This window comes from Capricornis sumatraensis, chromosome 8 (genome assembly GCF_032405125.1).
Source record: "Capricornis sumatraensis isolate serow.1 chromosome 8, serow.2, whole genome shotgun sequence".
Lineage (NCBI taxonomy): Eukaryota > Metazoa > Chordata > Mammalia > Artiodactyla > Bovidae > Capricornis > Capricornis sumatraensis.
The window spans coordinates 68,136,751-68,152,436 of NC_091076.1; the positions used below are offsets into that span (position 1 = coordinate 68,136,751).

Sequence of the window (15,686 nt, forward strand, 5' to 3'; positions counted from 1 at the left end):
AAAGCAACCTAAATACCCATCAACAGATGAATGGATAAAGAAGATGGTGTACATATATACAGTGGAATATTACTCAACCATAAAAAGGAACGAAATTGGGTCATTTGCAGAGACGTGGATGGACCCAGAGTCTGTCATATAGAGTGAAGTCAGTCAGAAAGAAAAACAAAAACAAATACATGGGGCATCTAGAAAAATGGCACCAATGAACCTATTTGCTGGGCAGGAACAGAGACGCAAATGTAGAGAACACACTTGTGGACACAGTGGGGAAAGGAGAGCATGGGATGAATTGAGAGATTAGCACTGACGTATATATACTGCTACTTTGTGTAAAACAGCTATTGAGAAGCTGCTGTTTAGCACGGGGAGCTCAGCTCGGTGCTCTGTGATGACCTAGAGGGGTGGGATGTGGGGTGTTTGGGGGCAGTCCAAGAGGGAGGGGATATATGTACACTATATAGCTGACTCACTTTGTTGTACACCAGAAACCAACACAACATTGCAAAGCAGTTATACCGTATTCTCGAATTGTTGAATATAGTTGAGCACACAAAGCTTATTTATTTGGTTCAAATCTATATATTAGTTGGGTTCAAGTCTGTGTTCTTTTAACATCGTCTGCAGATCTGTACATTCTGGGGGAAAGTATATTAACGTCATTGACTATTTGTGGACGCGACTGAAGCGACTTAGCAGCAGCAGCAGCATTATATCTTTGCACATGTCACGCCGTCTCACACAAATGTATTTGCTTTCTTCTGGAGAGTGTCTTCCTAGTGAACAACTCCTTGAAAAAGGAGAGCATTATCTCACCGGTTCTTTCCCGAGCAGCAGCGCAGTCTGCCAGCTTTCTTGTGATTAACATTTGCCTTGCATATCTTGTTTCTTCCCTTAACTTGTCTTTGTCAATAGGCTAGAGATGGGTCTCTTGCAAATAGACTTCTAGCCACATTTCTCAATTCAGTCTGAGAACTCCCTTTTAACACATTATTGACCAGGGCAGGCTGGGGTGGGGTGGGGGTGGTTCTTGCAGAAATTAACGAATGTGGCCAGCAATTCATTATGCAAGTGAATATTGAAACACTGCAGTCAGTAACATTCAGGTAACAAAAGACATGCTTCCCTGGTGGTTCAGCGATAAAGAAGCCGCCTGCCAATGCAGGAGACGCGGGCTCCATCCTTGGGTCGGGAAGATCCCCTCGAGAAGGAAAAGGCAACCCCATCCAGGATTCTTGCCTGGGAATTCCCATGGACAGAGGAGCCTGGCGGGCTACCGTCCACAGGATCGCAAAAGAGTCAGACACGACTTAGCAACTGAACAACAAAAGACGTATTAATGTGTCTCTGAGGTTAACGGGGGTTGACGTCCGTGTCGGCTTATATTTCCTCGTCCCCGCGTTCCTTCTTTGCTCCTTTTGCTTGCCTTTCCTTCCTTCCGTTAAGTGAAGCAGACTTTCTTGCCCCTCTTCCTTCTGCTTCTCTGGAACGTCCACATTGCTCTCTTACCTGCTCATTTGCCATCAGTTGCCTTTACTTCTGTGCTCGTCTGTGGAGCCTGAAGTTCACCAGTCTCCTTACCCTCCTCCCAGATGAGACCAGGACCCTGGAACAGTCTCCTGGGACCACACCCCGTCTCTCACGTTGCTCTCCTCCAGGATGTTCCGCGCTGGTTTGAAACGCTCAGTCACCGTCATCAGTGCTGTGCTTACCGCTTACTGAGACTGACCTGCGTGTTTCCTGGTGGGTCTGCTCCCAGCACATCGCCTGCCCCGTGCTTTTCCTCTGGATTCAGTGTCTTTCGTGACGAACGACAGGGTCCTTCTTTACCCGAGAGCTGAGCTTGTCCAACTCCCCGGGGCTCACCCTCGTTGTCTGAGAAAACCTTTCTGTTGGCCTCGTGCTCAGGTGATGGGTCGGGGATAGAATTCCAGGTTGACAGACATTTTCCATAAACCCGTTGAGGCGTCTGTGTTTTCACTTCTCGCTCCTAGTCGACGAGCAGGCCTGTGACTCCTTTGCACGCGGTGTCTCTCTCCGCCCTGGGCGTTCAGGTTTGCCCTGCCTTTGGGAACCTGTAGTGGATCTGTTTTTCAGGAGGTCGAGAGAAGAAAGCTTGAGGTTTTCTTTTTTTCCTTTTTTACTGGAAAACCCTCTTTGTGTGTCCCTTCTCACACCATGGCTCTGTGCCTCTCTGTCACGCTGGGAGGCAGGCTCCTGGTGACTGGCAGCCTCACAGTGACCTCAGCCCTGGTGCCTGCATGTCCTTGTCTTAGCGTCCGCTGACATCCCATCCCGTCCTTCTTCCTGACCCTGGAGGGTCACCCTTCCTGGCCTGCAACCTCTACTTCGATTTTAAATCTTCTTCCTGGGGAATCGTGTTCTCGTTGAAGACATTTGTACACAGTGGGCAGAGCTTGTCAGCTCCAACTACACTGTTGGAAGCAGCACCATTGCCTGCTCGGGGCTTCGAGAGAACAGGGGGCACCCCGCTCAATCTGGGGGTGGGGAGTGGGAGGCAGGTGGTTCTGGAAAGCACTGGGGAATGACTGAAGAGGTTTTTAGCAGCAGAATGACAGCATCTTTTAGTGCCTTTAAATATCCCTCTGATGACCACGAGGAGGACATGTTTGAAGTAGAGTGCAGGGCAAACCAAAGAGAGAAGACTGGGTTAGGTGGCTGTGTTCATAAGTAGGAAAAGGGGGCTGGGGTTCTCGGCAGTAAGGGTGGCAGTGGAGAGAGAGCAAGAAAGTGAAATAAAAGAGAACTCGGTAGTGGGCGGAGCAGGGACCCAGGCTGAGCCCGGCTTCCTGGCCCTTGTGATGGATGGATGATGACACGTCTCCCTGTGACAGGCTCGACAGGAGGAGGGAAGCAGTTTGGGGAAGGGGCCAAGAGGATGAGCTCAGTGTTGGACACAGACAGGCTCAGCTGTCTGCGGCACATCCAGGGGATTTGTCTAGTTGGTGGCTGCACCTATGTGCTTGGGCCTCTGGCTGAGACAGGGGGCACTGATTGGGTAATTGTCATTGAAACCACAGTTATGGGTGACACCCTGGAGGAGAGGGAGGAGGTATGCGTGCTCACTCACTCAGTCGTGTCCAACTCTCTGCAACCCTGTAGACTGTAGCCTGCCAGGCTTCTCTGCCCACGGGACTTCCCAGGCAAGAATACTGGAGTGGGTTGCCATTTCCTTCTCCAGGGGATCTTCCTGACCCAGGGATCGAACCCAGGTCTCCTGCATTGGCAGGCGGATTCTTTACCACTGAGCCACCAGGGAAGCAAGGCACTGGGGGAGAATGTATAGAATGGAAAGGACCAAAGATAAACATATCTAGGGAGCGAGGAGGCAATTCTGCACGATTCCTGCCGCTTCTCAAGGCATCTGTCTGATGTCATCCCCTCTGGCATCCCAGGCCAGCCACCCACGCTCAGGTGGCCCCTGTGCGTATCTCGGGCCATTCACGCTTGCCCAGCTTCCTGTCAAGACCGGGCGCCTTAACAAGGACCTACCGTGCAGCCCAGGGAGTTCTGTTCAGTGTTACCTGGCCACTTGATTGGGAGGGGAGTTTGGGGGAGAATAGAAACATGTATATGTATGACCGAGTTCCTTTGCTGTCAACCTAAAACCATCACAACAGTGTTAACTGGCTGTACTGGTGGGCTACAGTCCAAAGGGTCGCAAAGAGTCGGGCATGACTGAGCGACCACACGCACACACATACAGGAGAAAAAGAAGAAGAATGGGTGCCTTGAAGTCGGGGCTGCATCCTACCCTCTTCATGTTCTCTTTCTCTGGACGGAGCCCAGCCCATCGTGGGTGCTTGGTAAATCTCCACCAAGAGGAGGAGAGTGGGTGGGGGAGAGATGGGTGATGGGGCTGAGAGAGGAGAGCCCTGGGGGAGGGTGTCCCTGCCTGGAGGGGAGGGGTCAGGGCCACAGGGGTTCTGCCCACCAGACCGGGAGAGGCAAATGCATGGGGTCCTCAGGACATGCTGCCTGCCCAGAACCATTAGTGACTTAGTCCCAGTGGTGTCACCGGACTTCCCTGGTGGTCCAGTGGCTAAGAATCGGCCTTGCATTTCAGGGGACGCAGGTTCCATCCCTGGTCAGGAAAATAAGATCCTGCAAGCCTCGGAGTAACTACAGAGTCCATGTGCTGCAACTGAGACCCAATGTAGCCAAATAAGTTTAAAAAAAAAAAAAAGGAAAAAGCTTTTTAAAATGGTGTCACCCCCCATCCCTCACCAGCCACAAACCCAGAGAGGACCCAGCAGGCCAGGAGGTGTGACACCCCCACTCAAGACTGCACGGGTGCTTGGATTCTCAGACTTGCTTGAGGAGGGACCGTGGTGAAAGTGTCCGTTCGACCCTGACAAAAACAGAAGTAGCGTTTCCTACAGCAGGATTTTGAAAGAGCAGCCCTCTGCGGTTTGACATGAGCAGAAGGACTCATGTCAAAGGACTTCCTTCTTGCAGGAAGCAAAACATGTAGCGACCAGCTGCAGACACAAGCGGGCCAGTGCCCTCCCTGGGAGCTGGAGACCCTGCACTGTGCCCCAGAGGCATCCAGGGGGAGGGCGGCCTGTCCTGGTGAATCTAAGGTTTATTGTGAAACACTACCTGCCTCACCGCTGCGAACAGCTTCTCTTTATGACCTGCCTGTGCTTGGTGCAAGGCAGGCTTCCTCCCACCACATCCTGTGACCAAACAGAGATCATTGCGTTAGCCCCGAAGTCTCTGGAACTGCTGGCCGCTCCCCCAGAGGATCCATGCATCAGCCCACTGCACTTCCCCTCACTCGCATCCCAGTTCCCTTTCAAGTGCACGAGTTAGAGCTCCAGCAGGGAACCCAGTCAGGAACAGAGGGCGGGGCTTCCCTGCTGGTCCAGTGGATAAGAATCCACCTGCCAATGCAGGGGACATGGGTTTGATCCCTGGTTGGTCCAGGAAGATTTCACATGCTGAGGGACAACTAAGACTTTGCACCACGGCTACCAAAGCCCATGCTCTGCAAGAAGAGCGGCCACCATGATGAGAAGCCCACACCCCCCAGCTCGAGAGTAGCCCCCCACTCACCACAACTAGAGAAAGCCCTCTCACAGCAACGAAGACCTAGCACAGACAAAATAGATAAATTTAAAAAAGAGAGAGAGAAGGTGGCTCCAGTCCGGGGCTGCTGCGGGGCACGGGTCTGGACAGCAGGGGACAAGTTCTGGGCTGGCTCGGCCCCTAGAGACACTGGCACTGCCACGCTTAATGCAGGACTTTTCAGCGCACGGCTGAAAGGGATGCCCGCGGATCCTGTTTTGTGTTGACCCATGGATTTCTCTGATGAGCACAGGACTGGAGGAAACGGAAGCAAAGTAACTTGATCAAGGCCATTTGTCTGCAATGATGGCTTGGAACAGATGAAACGAGATGAAAGTCCCCAAATTCCACAGTTTGCTGAGCCATTAAATCCGGTAACAGAAGATGGGGAGGAAAGCCCCTCCCCCTCACAGCCAGCAGCCTCCATCACAGCTGTCATCGGCAGCTATAAAATCTGCTCTCTTTTCTTTAAAAACTAAGGACGGTCCACTGGTTCCACGAAGATTTCCAGTGTGGTGAAGCTCCACAGAAGATGTCACTTGACACCTGCAGAGAATCCACTCCCTTATCTGCCTTTTGGACCCGCCTGCACTGGTCTGTCTTCAAGATAAGCACAAGAAACCCCCCGCTGGCCTTAAAACCATACTGGTTTGAACTTAAGATGCTGAGAAAAAAACATAGTTTGAGGGCAGGTTCTTACATTTCCTTTAGATCAACCCACTTAAAAAAAAAACTGTGGTAAAATACCCCTAACTTAAAATTTACCATTAGTCACAATTAGTACATTCAGGGTTGTACACCCATCACCACTGACTAGTTCCAGAATGTTTTCATCAAAGGAAACACCCCAACTCCTCTGTTTTCCGTCGCTATGAATTTGCTTATTCTGGACCTTTCGTATGAGGGGAATTATATAACGTGTAGCTTTTTCTGTCTAGCTTAACAAGGTTTATCCATGGTGTAGCAGGCACCATTACTTCATTCTTTCTATGGCTAAATAATATTTCATTGGACCACATGTGTTTGTCCCTTCATCAGCTGACAGATGTTTGGGTTATTTCTACCTTTTAATTATTGAAGTATAGCTAATTTACAATGTTAGTTTCAAGTGTACAGCAAAGTGATTCAGTTACATATGTGTATATATTATTTTTCAGATTATTTTCCATCATAGTTTACTATAAGATATTGAATATAGCTCCCTGTGCTATATAGGAGGTCCTTGCTGTTTATTTAATTTATGTATAGTAGTGTGTATATACTAATCTTCTAATTTATCTCTCTCCCTCCCCTCTGTCCCCTTTGGGAACCATAAAAGTTTGTTTTCTGTGTCTGTACGTCAATTTCTGTTTTGTAAATAAGATTTTAAACTTTGTACCAAGTTTTGGATGACATACACGAGTGAGATATTTGTCTTTCTCTGACTGACTTCACTCAGTATGCTAATCTCTACATCCATCCATATTGCTGCAAGTGGCGTTACTCCGTTCTTTTTTATGGCTAATATTCCATGGTATATATATACCACATCTTATTTATCCATTCATCTGGCAATGGAAATTCAGTTTGCTTCCGTGTGAACAGTGCTGCAGTGAACTGAGGTACATGTATGTTTTTTAATTATGGTGTTTTCCAGATATATGTCCAGGAGTGGGATGATGCTATAAAACTCCTAGAGGAAAACATAGGCAGAACACTCTTGGACCTAAATTGTAGCAGTATCTTTTAGGATCTGTCTCCCAATGGAAATAAAAACAAAAATAAACAAACGGGACCTAATTAAACCTGAAAGCTTTTGCTTTCAGGAAAACCAAAGGAAACCATAGACAAAAAGGAAAGAGCCTATAGAAAGGGAGAAAATATCTGCAAACAATGCTACTGAAAAGGGATTAATTTCAGAAATATACAAACAGCTCATAGAGCTTAATATCAAAATAAACAACCCAGTCAAAAATGGGCAGAAGACCTCAATAGACATTTCTTCAAAGAAGACATACAGGTGGCCAAAAGGCACATGAAAAGATGTTCAATGTTGCTAATTTTTAGAGAAATGCAAATCAAAACTACAATGAGGTATCACTTCACACCAGTCAGAATAGCCATCTTCAAAAAATCTACAAATATTAAATGCTGGAGAGGGTGTGGAGAAAAAGAAACCCTCCTACACTCTTGGTGGGACTGTAAATTGGTATAGCTGCTATAAAGGACAGTAGAGGTTCCTTTAAGAACCAAAGAGTTACCCTATGACCCTAAAATCCCACTCCTAGGCATATGTTAGGAGTTTTATAGTATCTGGTGCTACATTTACGTCTTTAATTCATTTTGAGTTTATTTTCGTACATAAGTGTTGTGTTCTAATTTCATTCTTTTACTGTCCAGTTTTTCCATCGCTTATCAGAGAGACTGTCTCTTCTCCATTGTATCCTTACCTCCTTTGTCATAGATTAATTGACCATAAGTGTGTGGGTCTGTTTCTGGGCTTTCTCTCCTGCTCCACTGATCTATATGCATGTTTTTATGCCAGTGCCACATTGTTTTGATTACTGTAGCTTTGTAGTATAGTCTGAGGTCAAGGAGGGCGATTCCTCCAGCTCCATTCTTCTTTCTCAGGATCGTTTTGGTTTTTCAGGGGGGTTTGTGTTTCCATATGTATTTTCAAAAAAAATTTTTTTGAGTGCTCAGTTGCTCAGTTGTGTCCAACTGTGCAACCCCATGGACTGTAGCCCACCAGGTTCCTCTGTCCATGGGACTTTCCAGGCAAGAATACTGGAGTGAGTTGCCATTCCCTCCTCCAAGGGATCTTCCCAGCCTGGGGACTGAACCCACATCTCCCGCACTGCAGGTGAATTCTTTACTGCTGAGCCACAGGGAAACCCAAATTTTAAAAATTCTTGTTCTAGTTCTGTGAAAAATGCCATTGGTAATTTGACTGGGATTGCACTGAGTGTGTAGATTGCCTTGGGCAGTATGGTCATTCTTCTGTAATTGCTGTGGCTAGGACTCTCAAAACCATGTTGAATAAGTGTCCAGAGTGGACACCTGTTCCTGATCTTAGAGAATGTGCTTTCAGCTTTTCACCACTGAGCATGATGTTAGTTGTGGGTTTGCCATATATGTGGCCTTTATTATATTGAAGTGTGTTATCTCTGTGCTCACTATCTGAAGAGGTTTTTTTTTTTTAATCATAAATGGATGAATTATACCCAAAGTTTATTCTGCATTACTGTAAATAATGCTGCTATAAACATTCCTGTACAAGTTTTTGTTTGAACACCTGTTTTCACTTCTTTGGGGTATATATCCAGAAGTGGAATTGCTGGGTCGTGTGGTAATTCTGTACTTCGTTGTCTGTTGATGGGAGTGTGGATGGCATCAGCCAGGGGTTGCTTAGCTGCCTAGCTCTTCAGACCAGAAAGCCGGTTCTTCTTCCTGCCCTCAACACATGTAACTACTCAATCCCCTCTCTTCTGCCCAAACCCCACAGCAGCCCTACAAAGACAGGCAGGGACTCAGGGCATCTCCAACGGCAAGCAGGGCTGCAGTGCTTGGTCCGGAGGGTCCAAGGACCCCTCACCAAGACCACAGGCACAGCACCCTGGCTCCCGCAGGAATGAAGAGGTGCCCGAGTCACTGCCTCCAATGGACTCTGCTATTTTTATGCCCAAGCCTGGTCAAAAATAGCCATCTAAGCCAAGGTTTTAGCTGCAGCGGACGAGACATTAAGCAGCAGATACCTAATGCCCATGAGAGAGAACAATGGGTCTCTTCCTGTGTCCATTTTCTGCTTCAACAACACATCGAACAAGAAAGCTGGTAGGAAACAGCCATGTGGAAAGCCCCTAAGAACACGGCCACAGCTGCCCACTCAGTGCTCCGGCAAAGGCCAGCCTGGTGTTCCGGGCACTCAGGCTGAGCACACCACTGCCCACGGGTGCTCTTCCTATGGAATAAAGGGTCTGAGAGATGGTGTCACCCAGGCCAGGCAGCGCCTGGAAACCGCCTCCCTCTCCCCTGGGCCAGCCTCGGCCTAGCCTCCCATCCGGGTGGACCCTTGGCATCCCCTGTCCAACGCCAGGAGCAGCCGCCGCCCAGGGAGCCCAGCCTGACCACACCCAAGAGCGCCCTGGGGGAATCGAAGGCAGTCCCGGCACAGGGAGCCAGGCCAGCCCGTCCAGACCTCCTGGCGCTGAGAAAGCCAGCGAGGCACAAGGCACAGGGTGAGACCAGACTGGCCGCCAGGTCTCCCAGCTCTGACGCGGGCGGCATCTGAAGTGCACTTGGTGCATCTCAAGGCACCGGAGGACAGGCACTGCTTCTACCTAGCAGGCGCACAGCCTCCCCGCCTGGCACCCCGGCTGGGCACCAAGCACAAACTGCCAGCCATACGGGTAGAAGCGCTGCTCACCCTCCCTGCCACATTGCCAACCACAGAGCCGCCCCATGTGGGGGCAGCACCCCCAACCCCAGGGCCACTGGCATCAGACTGGTTCTCACAGCTGGACCCACGACAGGCAGGGCCGAGCCAGGACTCACGGAAGGCATTTCTCTTGTCAGGGACCATGGGTAAGGAAGAGCCTCCATTTACCCCTGGATGCAGCACCCCTGGGGCTCTCTCTTGCCATCAGAGAAAGCTGATGATCACATCAGAGCCCTTGCCGCCACATCCCCCAGATGACATCTAAAGCCCAGGCCCTGGTCCTTGGCCTCAGGCCCGAGGATGGTGGCCGCGGCTCCGCTGCAGCTCCGTGCTCTGTCCTGCCCCACATGTGGGTTCTCGGGAGCTGGGCCCTGACTCGCCTATGACTTTGGTTTGGGCCTATAGCCAAGCACCATCTCTCCCATCCTCACCCTCTCTGTGCCCAGCCCGGGGGGCACCTGTGTGGCCTGGCAGACTCCCCCCAACCCCTTGCCGCCGGCTAACTGCCCGTCTTTTTCTTGGTTCTTCCAGTGAGAAGCGCCACCTTCAAGTCAATGTCACCAACCCCGTCCAGTGCAGCCTGCACGGGAAGAAGTGCACGGTCTCCGTGGAGACACGGCTCAACCAGCCGCAGCCTGACTTCACCAAGAATCGCTCGGGCTTCATCCTCAGCGTGCCTGGCAATTGAGGCACAGGGAGATGGGCGCTGCCCACCCAGCCGCCGCTAGACGCCTGCTCGCCAGGGTCCAGGCTGGGAGGGGCCCCCTGCCTCCCCTGAGGCTCCTCCCCGAGGTCCAGCCCGGCTTCTGCCTTTGATCTCTGTCTTCCTCTATCCCGACTGTCCACGGCCCCCTCAACAAATCAAAGACCCTGTGTCCTGCCCAGCCTGCAGCAGCCCCTCCACAGCTCCCCTCTGGTCAGTGAGGGCCACCTCCATGCCAGGTCAGATCGGCCTGCCTGGCCCTGTGACTGGCGACTGGCCCTGCCCGAGGAGGGCTGGGGGCGGGGGGCCTGCATGTCGTTTCCAACCAAACCCAAGCCTCTGGAGTTGGGAGTGGCTGTGGGGAGGTAGCCCTGCCCTCTCTGGGCCCAGCTGCCCCCTCCTCCCCAAGGGGATGGCAACCCCACGCCCTGGTTCAAGGAGCTTCTCAGAGCTCCCCGTGGACCCCCTTTCCCCAGCAGCCCGCCAAGATCACCAGGTGAGCAGGTTCACCTGGAGAGCCAGCCCCTCAACCCAGGAGCCCCTGGCCAAAGGAACCACCTTGCCCAGTGGGCAGTCTGTCCCGCTCGGAGCCAGCCCCCAGCCCCTTGACCCTCTGCCCAGAGAGCATGGCTCGGGGAATGCTCCAAGAATCGTCTTACTTAGCCCTGCAGCCTAGGCCGTGATTGTCTTACACTTATTTCTGCAGTTAGGAGCAGGGCTACTAACCAGATGCCATGTCCTCTGTGCCACACTGGTGTCAGGAGCTCTAATGAAATGGAGTAAAAGGGGAGCACTAGGGGGTCTGGAGGTTTTCCCTCTCCAACACCTCTGCCTCACACTCACATGGAGAACCAAGCCGGGGGCGGGCGGGTCGCGGCCCACGGGAACCTGGGGAAGGGGAGCGATAGGAAAGGGAGCGGGGGTCCTGGCACTGCAGGCCAGGCCAGGATGCCCACCCAGGCCAGGAGAGCGGCCACCCTGCCAGTCCCTGCCCTGCAGAGTGCACCTGTGCTCCAGACGCCCCGGGACCATGCTGCACTCCCCTGGGCAGCCCGGGCCTCCCAGCCTGGAACCTTCAAGAGAGTCCAGACTCAGGCACCCCATGTGGTTAAGGGGGCGCTGAGAGTGGGCCCACGCCCCAGGCAGAGCCAGGCAGGGTGTCCGAGAAGGACATCCTGGCTTTTCTTCACTGTTTCACCCCTGGGGCTCCCCCCAACGCCCCCCTCCACGCTCCTCCCCTACCCCCACCCCATCACCCCAGCCCCGCCCGGCACACCCAGGGCCTGCCGCCGCCCCCCGGGCTCTGAGCACATGCACACCCCATACCATCCACAGCACGAGAGCCCTGCTGCCATCCTGGTCTCCGAAACCCAATCTCATCCTCCAAGCCTGGTCACCTACCCGCACAGGGCCCCATTCAGCAACACCCACAGCTTTGCCAACTACCTTGACGCTATCGGTCCTCCTTAACTGGAACATCCGCCTCTCCTTTCCACTTACTGCCCCAAACTTGTTGCTTTACTAGATACATGCAAATGTTATGTTTTAGACACACCAAAATAGAACATGCCAAACGAGTGCCTTTCGGAGGCTGGAGAGGAGGGGGGTTCCGGAGTCCCACCTCCCCACTTTGGGTGTGGCCTCTGGCCCTTGAGTGCAGCGCCTCCCGGCTGAGGCCCGGCGTACTAGCGCCGTCCACAAGCACTTTTTCATGATGTCCTGCAAGAAGTCAGTGTGTGTGGCCACTGAGGGAAAGAATTTCGGGTGTGATCACGGCGCCGAAGGCAAAGCAGGGGGGACACAGTGATTGTAATGCAATGAAGTGTTTTCTCGTGATTTAGTTAAATGTGGTTTTATGGTTTGGTGCGTATATTCCTATTTTCCATTAAATTAACTTTATTTCTAAAGCATATTTTGATTTATCAAGAGCAATAAAGCATTAAATCTTACTCTTAAAGGTATCCTGCTTATTGAGTTGAAAACTATCTAAAACGGTGAAATTTGGGCATGTAGAAAGTCAATTGTTATCCTGGAGGCTGAAAAGAGCATTAAGCACAAGTAAGGTAAAAATGGAGGATAGTCGGCCTGGGGCTTTTGATGAAAAATATTAAATAGAAGACAGCCGTGGGGAGGAGGAGCCAGGAGGGGGCCAGGTGGTGGTGTCAACCACTGTTTTGAGGCCTGCACACTGAAAGCACATTGCTTTCACCTTTACTGCAATCAAAGCGCGCAGAAGCACCAAGAATAAAGGCAAGGACTGGAGGCCCAGGGCTGCGGCTCAGGGATAGGCCTGAGTGCACCGCGGCTGGCTGCTCAGCCCCTCCCTGGGCCCTCTGTTTGGAATGGGTGAGCTGCCAGCAAGCAAGGCCCTGCAGGGAGATGGGGCAACCCCAGCACCCTGGGGTGCTGCAGCCAGAGGATGCTCCCGACCCCCAGTCACTGGCTGGAGCACGCAACGACAGCTTCTGACTCAGAAGACAAAGAAGGCACCCCGATCGAAAGGCTGCCAGCTTCAAAGGCACAACCTGAACAGGTGCCCCCAAGGCCCAGGGCAGCTCCAGCCCACCGGGCGCAGAGCCCGGGGAGGACTGAGGCCAAGACACCAGGTCTCCAAGGCCCAGGCTGGTGGCAAGAGTGAGCACAGACCGATGGCAATACAACCTGTAGGGGGCTCCAGCCTTGCCACAATTAAGGGCTGAGGAGGCTGCTTATCTGCGAGCTGGAGTTTCCTCTTTTGGAAACCTGCACAGAGCTAGGCTGGCGGGGCTGAACCACACGGACCCAGCCCGCTCCTGCTGGCCGGGGAACCTCGGGGCAGTGGCCTCAAGCAGAGCCCAGACCAGCACACTTGGGGGTCCAGCCCTTGCCAGGCCAGGCCTGGGCCTGACCCTCCCTGGTCAGAGGTCCTGGGCCTTGAGAGACCAACTCCTGCCCTGGCCACGCCGAGAAACCCAAGTTGACTTCACCTGGGCTTCTTTCTAATCACCTTAACCGTGAACACAATTGTTAAGCCTTCTCCCCTAACCCTGCCCTCCTCCCCTCCCCCACACTGCAATCCAATTATGTTCTGAGCACAAGAATCCTTTATAAAAATGAGCCCCCAGCCTGCTCTTGAAGGATGTGTCACAAAAAAAACGGTCTGTGTAATGGATGGTCAGTGCATTTTATTTAATCAGCACAGTACAAAAATAAATAAAAATAAGAGGAGGGGAATTAAATTACAGCCAAACTGAGCTTCATGACCTTGTCAGATTATAAACCACACATACTTACAAACACGCTACGCATACATACAAAAATGAGACAAATATAAATTAATATTAACAATACCCACAGTTTGGTCAAAGAATAGGCTACAGAAGAAATTGCACTAAAAAACCAACATACATCGCACGCGTGTAATTAGCAGTTTCAAATATACAGCTAAGAATAGTTCCAAGTGGAAAAAAAATGGCACATTTCCTTTTCATTGCAAGTTTAACAACTGCTAGAACAAAACTAAGTTCTAATAACTGCATGGAAAGAATATATCAACCCTTCAGGTTTTACAAGAAAAGAGAAAAACCAAATCCTGAACTATTATTCCTGTGACTTGTTCTGTGCACGGGTGTAATTTTCACAGCCATCTGTTCTAAGATTATTTTTCTTAAGACACAAAATGCTCCTGGTTTGCATGCACAATATCACTGTAAAAGCAACAATTAAAGAATAAAGGGTGGGGTTTTTTTTTGTAGGTTAGTTTTTTCCTTTTTTAATTGTTCTAAAAGTAGTCTTCATAGCAGCATGTCAAATGGGTTCATTGCTTGCACACTCAAGTATATCAGATTCTTTACACAATACTGATGACCAGTGCAAGAGGAGACGACCTCGCCAGGCTTCACATGGATGGAACTATAGAGTTCTTTCTTTAGTCCCCAACCATTCCTGAAATTTGCACCGCCTCCATAAATTAAAAAAATAAATATGGAGAGAGAGAAGGAAACACACAAAACTGGAATCCCGCAGGTGCGCATTCTCGCAGTTTCAGGCCCAGCAAGGCCCACGAAGGAGCAACTCCAGAACCCCGGTCCTGGCTCTTGACACTTGGCCCCCGAACGCCACCCCCCCAGCACCCTTCTGTGCTGCCAGGGACCCCGACGCCCCCACCGGCCGCCTACCTCAGGTCACACACGGCGGCAGGATCCGCACAGGCAGGCCGTGTGACAACTCCCGCGGGGAGGAGGCTCTGCACGTGAGGTCCCCGCCGGCAGCCGCGGGCTCCTTCCAGCCCCGCGGCAGGTAAATCTGGCCGGCAGTCCCGGGAGCGGCTCGGCACGGGCCTCGGGGCGCAGCTGAGGCCTGTGTTCCCAGCTTGGGGCAGGCCCTCGCTCTCGCGAGCACCATGGGGCCGCAGGCTCGACGCTGGGCCTATTAAATCAGGACCTGTTTCACAGCTTTCTCTTTTTTACGTGAATTTCAGTAGTGCTTGTGCTGAAACGGCAGCCACCTGGAAGCTAATCCTCTGTAAAACGGCCCCCTGCCTCCCTCACCCCCAGCCTCCCCTTCCAGCCCCCCTTGGGGGGTTGAGACTGGAAGAGAGAATTCTCTGTAGGCCTTCACATCAGTCTTTGTTCCCCAAAGCCAGAGGGATAGCGGAAGGCTGGTTCCCTTCTCTGGGTCCTCTCCCAAGCCCCCAGCCACCGATCTGGGAGAATCAGAAAGAAAATTAAGTGACACACCATGGGTTTTTTTTACAGCCACTGAGGCTGAAGGTGGAGACCCAAACCGGCAGCTGCAAATGACCAGCGGGAGAATCAGCAGGCAGTCAGGAGCTCGGCTCCTGGCTCATAATTGTCTCCAAGATCCAGCTGTCTCCCTGGGCCTTTCGGGACAAGGCTTCGTCTTCAGAAGAGACTCAACTGTTTGGAAACAGCTTTAAATCAACAGGGGGCGAGGGGAGGGGTGCATCATTACCACATCACCCTGGCCCCTGCCCCCGCCCCAACCCCTGCAGCTCCGCAGGTGCAAATGTCATGGGCACTTGCTCAGTCCCAGGCATGGCAGCCCCACCTGCCCGGGAGGCAGGCTGTTGACAATGGGCACCTGCAGCTGCCCTGGCCCTCGCCACGGGGTGACTAAGCTGCATGATTCAAATGAAAAATTCACCCAAGAAAGGAGTTGTCCCTGGCGTCACCCCACCCCTTGGGAGCCGGGACCCAAAATGAAAGAACTTAGTGAGTCAAACCAGCTCATTAACCAACACTACCAACAGGGCTGGGGGTGGAGGATGAAGGAAGGGAGGTTGAGGGGTGGGGGGCGGTTCCATGTCTCCACGAAAGGAAAGCCCTTCTCCCTAAAAAAGAAAAAAGAGCAAACCAGGGTCGTGCATGGCCAAATTAGAGGACATGATCTTCACATCAGGCTGGCTTCCCCTTGATTGAAGAGGCTGTCCCGGGGCCACGGGCGTTTGGCCTCCTAAGCCCGCGTGCGGTGCAG

General features: G+C 51.8%; 1 protein-coding gene across 1 annotated transcript in view; it reads left to right on the top strand.

The window, feature by feature from the left end:
* MYO1D (myosin ID) overlaps positions 1 to 12,124 on the top strand; it is a 359,813-nt gene extending 347,689 nt beyond the window's left edge. Inside the window, exon 22 of the mRNA XM_068978746.1 lies at positions 10,040 to 12,124. Coding sequence (XP_068834847.1) covers positions 10,040 to 10,196 — 157 coding nt within the window. The 3' untranslated portion in view covers positions 10,197 to 12,124. The remainder of the gene's footprint in view (positions 1 to 10,039) is intronic.
* Positions 12,125 to 15,686: the final 3,562 nt, after the last annotated feature.